At 45.4% G+C, this 5,000-nt stretch overlaps 1 protein-coding gene across 1 annotated transcript in view; it reads right to left on the bottom strand.

Moving 5' to 3' along the window:
- The window catches only part of ASTN1 (astrotactin 1), a gene marked incomplete at both ends in the record, with an annotated part of 171,683 nt that overhangs the window by 134,119 nt on the left and 32,564 nt on the right, over positions 1–5,000 (bottom strand). The window contains 2 exons of the mRNA XM_081325533.1: positions 1,754–1,900; positions 3,655–4,048. Of these exons, the coding sequence (XP_081181659.1) occupies positions 1,754–1,900; positions 3,655–4,048 (541 nt within the window). The remainder of the gene's footprint in view (positions 1–1,753; positions 1,901–3,654; positions 4,049–5,000) is intronic.

The raw sequence follows: 5,000 nt of genomic DNA, 5'->3' as shown, positions 1-5,000 counted from the left end.
CGGAGGTCGGGGGCAGTCCTCAGCTCCACCGGCAGCTGGTTCCAGAGGGCAGGCGCTCCCACTGAGAAGGCCCTATCCCTGGGTGTCACCCGCCAGCAATCTCTCACCGGCGGCACCCTGAGCAGACCCTCCCTGTGGGAGCGCACTGGGCGAAGGGCGTTTGATGCCGGCAGCAGGTGTTCCCTCAAATAGCCCGGACCCAGGCCATGTAGGGCTTTATAGGTAATAACCAGCACCTTGAATTTCACCCGGAGGGCAACCGGAAGCCAATGCAGCTCGCGGAGTAGAGGTGTTACATGGGAGTATCGGGAGACCCCCATTACAACTCGCGCGGCCGCATTCTGCACCAGTTGAAGCCTCCGAGTGGTCCTCAAGGGCAGCCCCATGTAGAGAGCGTTACAGTAGTCCAGACGGGAGGTAACAAGCGCATGAGTAACTGTGCGTAGGGCGTCTCGGTCCAGATAGGGACGCAACTGGCGCACCAGGCGAACCTGTGCAAAAGCCCCCCTGGTCACGGCTCCTATGTGGTCTTCAAAATTGAGCCGTGAGTCCAGGAGGACGCCCAAGTTGCGAGCCCTATCAACGTGGGGTAACACCTCACCCCCCATCGTTAGAGGTGGAATAAGTTGGTTAACCCGAGATGCCGATATGCACAGCCACTCAGTCTTGGCGGGATTGAGATGAAGCCTGTTTCTCCCCATCCAGACCTGAACCGCCTCCAGGCACCGGGACATCACGGAGAGGGCATCGCTGGGTTGGTTCGGGGTGGAAAGAAAAAGTTGGGTATCATCAGCGTACTGGTGATACCCCACCCCGAAACCACGAATGATCTCGCCCAGCGGCTTCATATAGATGTTGAACAGGAGAGGCGAGAGGACCGACCCCTGAGGAACTCCACAAATGAGAGACCTCGGGGCGGATCTCTGCCCTCCTGTCAACACCGACTGCGAGCGGCCCTGGAGGTAGGAGGAGAACCACCGTAGAACGGTGCCTCCCACTCCCAACCCCCTGAGACGCCGCAGCAGGATACCATGGTCGATGGTATCGAAAGCCGCTGAGAGATCTAATAGGACCAGGACAGAGGAGCAACCCCTGTCCCTAGCCCTCCAGAGATCATTCACCAGCGCGACCAATGCCGTCTCCGTGCTGTGTCCGGGCCTGAAGCCCGATTGGTACGGGTCCAGATAATCAGTTTCCTCCAGGAACAGAGGGAGCTGATGCGCCACCACACTCTCAACAACCTTCGCCAGAAAGCGAAGGTTGGAGACTGGACGATAGTTGTTTAAAACAGCCGGGTCCAAAGCAGGCTTCTTGAGAAGGGGCCTCACCACCGCCTCCTTCAAGGCGGCAGGGAAGACACCCTCCTTCAAAGAAGCAGTTATTACTGCATGGAACCAGCCTCGTGTTCCCTCCCGAGCCGCATAAGCTAGCCAGGAGGGGCACGGATTATACAATCTTATTGTTATTATTTTGATCTATAGTCCTGGCCCCATTCTGGCTCTGGAGTAAAACCCTAGACATACCATTTAAATTCTACTATGGCTCTCAGCCTAATCTACGCTGCATCTCTTGATTCCGTGGCTTAATGTGATGTGCAAATACAGCCCTTGCATGTTTCCATGGAATGATGGAAACCGATGGGACTAAGTGTACTGTTAGATCTATTTCAAGATTGCCCATGAATTTAATCACCTTATAGATTGCACCCTTCCCCATCCCATCCATTGTCAGAAAAAAAACCTCTAGATGGTACCTCGTGATTTGTTATTGATCCGTTTGCGTTGACTGCTAGATGTATGAGACAACAGTGTTGCCTGTTGATGGTTGGAGTCCACAGGACTGGTGGCAATGATATTATCCTTGTACTTGTTCATCAAGGAGAGCTTGGCATTGTCACTTCCTAACAAGAAAAATTTAAGATAAAATTTTGAGAAAAGGAGGCAAAAAGGGGAAGGGAAAAGAATAGGAATAATAATAAGAAAAAAAAATCATTTCCAGCTATCCAAGGATTAAATTTGGAACATCTTTAGATGTGGACCAGCTGGCAATAGAAATTAAATCCTTCTACTGTAACCAACTATCTGTATGTTCAGAACAGGCTTGTGGTTTTATCCCAATATCTTTACATCCCAACAATAAATGCATTCAAAAGGATTATCTTAAAGTAAGAACTAAGACTAAAGTTCCCATGGGGACAGCTTTGCAAAAGTTGAATCAAATTGTTATGAATGCTCCTGCTGAAATTTTTCACTGTTCAAGAGGAAAAGCAGTGACATTGATGGTCACCATCACCATTGATGGTCTTGTATGATTAGAGATATTTTTTTTTAAAAAAAAACTGTGAATGAAAGGGTAGAGGGGCAGAGAGAAACCAAATCAAAACCATAAAATTTATGGAGGAGGGAAGAGGGAGTTAACCTTCTACCTCACCTAGAAGTTCAAGGCATAAGGGCTATGCAGCACTTCAGTCTGGATCTTTAGAAGTAGCTTCAAAGGAAATGGGAGTACAAATCCAGTATGGGACAACTTGCCACAGCCAACTCGTCATGGCCAACTTCCCATGGCCAACTCACTGCTGGGCAACTCACCATGGCCAATTTGCCACAGCCAACTAGCTCCTGGCCAACTTGCCATGGGACAACTCACCATGGGACAACTCGCTGTGGGACAATTAAACAATTCAATTCAATTTTTCATTTTATTTTTGTCATTCACATTTCATTCTGTCCCTCCTTTTTCATCCTTTCTTTAATTCCATCATTTCCTTGATATTAGTCTAACCCTTATCCCACAGCTAACTGTCCAGTGACAAGTTGGCTGTGGCAAGTTGACCGTGGTGAGTTGGCTATGGCAAGTTGGCCACTGCAAATTGTCTTAGACCCGCAGAAATCTGGCAGACTTAAAGCAAGTGCTACATTCATACTTATGCATCCTGTAAAGCACATACATGCATATAAACACTTGCTGAAACCAATGAGAGTTTTCCTCTCTGCCAATAACAGGAACATGAGTTCTCCACTTACCTCAAGTGCTCTCATGTCAATTTTAACACAGAAAAAAAGAAACAGTTGCACAACAACAAACAGCTTGAATATGATTATATTGAGATAGAAGCTAATGCAGAAATTTGTTTTTCTGACTATCTTCTATCAACTATTGTCTATGCCACAAGTCTTTGACTTTTGGATATTGCTTGAAACACAAAAGCTGATAAAAGCAAGTAATCTTGCCTGGTCTACAGAAAGCCTGACCCAATTTTCTGTTTACCACACTGAAAACATGGCTAAGTATTTTCATGTTCTTTGTAAACAGTCAAAATTCATGATTTGAACTACTATCTCCACTTTGTCCTTGAAGCATACACCTCCTATTGTTTTATTACAGTTAGTGTTATTCTAAGTCACCTTCCACTGGGACGCAGCCAGATTATCTGGCAGTCCAAAATTATGTAGCCAGAAATTAGCCATACTAGGGACAATAGGAAAATGATGGATTATATGACTGGAAAAAAATACCAGCATTTCATTTTGAGAAATTAGGTCAAATAAGCAGTGTATTAAAGGCACCAAAATATAATGATCTAAACATATATCTAATAACTTATCTAATCACATATAGGTGTAGGTCAACATGCTGATTACAACTAAGTCCCACCTGGTGTTAGATCCATGCTCGATTTCTCATTACAGCCCTGTAGCGAGTCCAGTGTTCTGGTCACCTGGCTGGCAAAGTCCTCACCCCCATTCATGCATTCTCGCTGTAAGTGGTGGCGCAGGTCAGTAATATCATATTCATAACCATCTAGGATTGGAGTCTCTCGGATGCTCAGAGTTCCGCTGGAGTTGTGGCCTTGCACCCGGGCATTCCGTAGACTCTCACGACCATGGCCACCAATCAGCACTGAGGGGATGTAGTGAATTTCATTGGCTGCTTCAGCACTGGCACTCTTCTGGGGCTGAGGCACTCGACGACGCTTGCACCAACGCCTGCGTGTGTAGAGAATCATAACCAGGCACAAGATGGAAAGCAGCAAGGCAATCATCCCTCCCTGTGAAAACGAAAACAGAACAACCTCAAGACCAGGCAGGATCAATTAGCACACTTGTATATTTACACTGTATTACTTGATATTAGACTCAGAATTCCCCATTTTAGAAAACAAGATTCCATCTTCAAGGTTTGTGGGAAAATAATAGAATTGATTAAGGAAACAATTACAAGTAGCTAACCTAGAGGGCATTACTGAAATGAATGGGACCTGTGCAGTTGTGCATTTCTCACTGATTTGTAACAGGTCGGCTACTGGAAGGCCTTCGGTTGAATTTTATGAGCCATGGTGGCGCAGTGGTTAGAATGCAGTATTGCAGGCTAATTCTGCTGACTGCCACCTGCCTGCAGTTCAGCAGTTCAATTGTCACTAGCTCAGCGTTCCATCCTTCTGAGGTTGGTAAAATGAGGACCCAGATTTTTGGGGTCAATATGCTGACTCTATAAACCACTTAGAGAGGGCTGTAAAGCACTGTGAAGTGGTATGTAAGTCTAAGTGCTATTGCTATATTAATCCAATGCTTTCCATGCTACATGAAACAATGACTTCATAAATTAATTTTCAGAATAGTAATTTTGTCCTTGGCAACAGCAATACAAGTTAAACTTCAGAATTTACACTAGTCTGTAGTTAGAAGCAGCCTTTACAAAAGCCTTATTATTGATGATGCAAAGTATTTTTGGATCATGGTAAACAAAATTATTGCAACTTTAAAGAATCAAATACCTCTTCAGTGCCCTCCCCTTTAAGAATTTTTTTGTATATCTAACTAACTCTGTAAATGTGCCAGGGAATGACTAGTATGGCGTTGTGGGTAAATGAACATGGCCATGTCACCAGCTAATGGAGACGTGCAATGTAGTTTCACAGGAGATTAAGTTGTGGTTTCCATTTACAGTAGAGCCTGCACTGAGCAGACAGCTGGACTATAGGATTTCCAAACTATATTGTT

Source organism: Vipera berus (genome assembly GCF_964194415.1).
Source record: "Vipera berus genome assembly, chromosome: 3".
In the NCBI taxonomy this organism is placed as follows: domain Eukaryota; kingdom Metazoa; phylum Chordata; class Lepidosauria; order Squamata; family Viperidae; genus Vipera; species Vipera berus.
The sequence above is the reverse complement of the archived record's forward strand: the minus strand, read 5'-3'. Positions and strand labels throughout refer to the sequence as shown.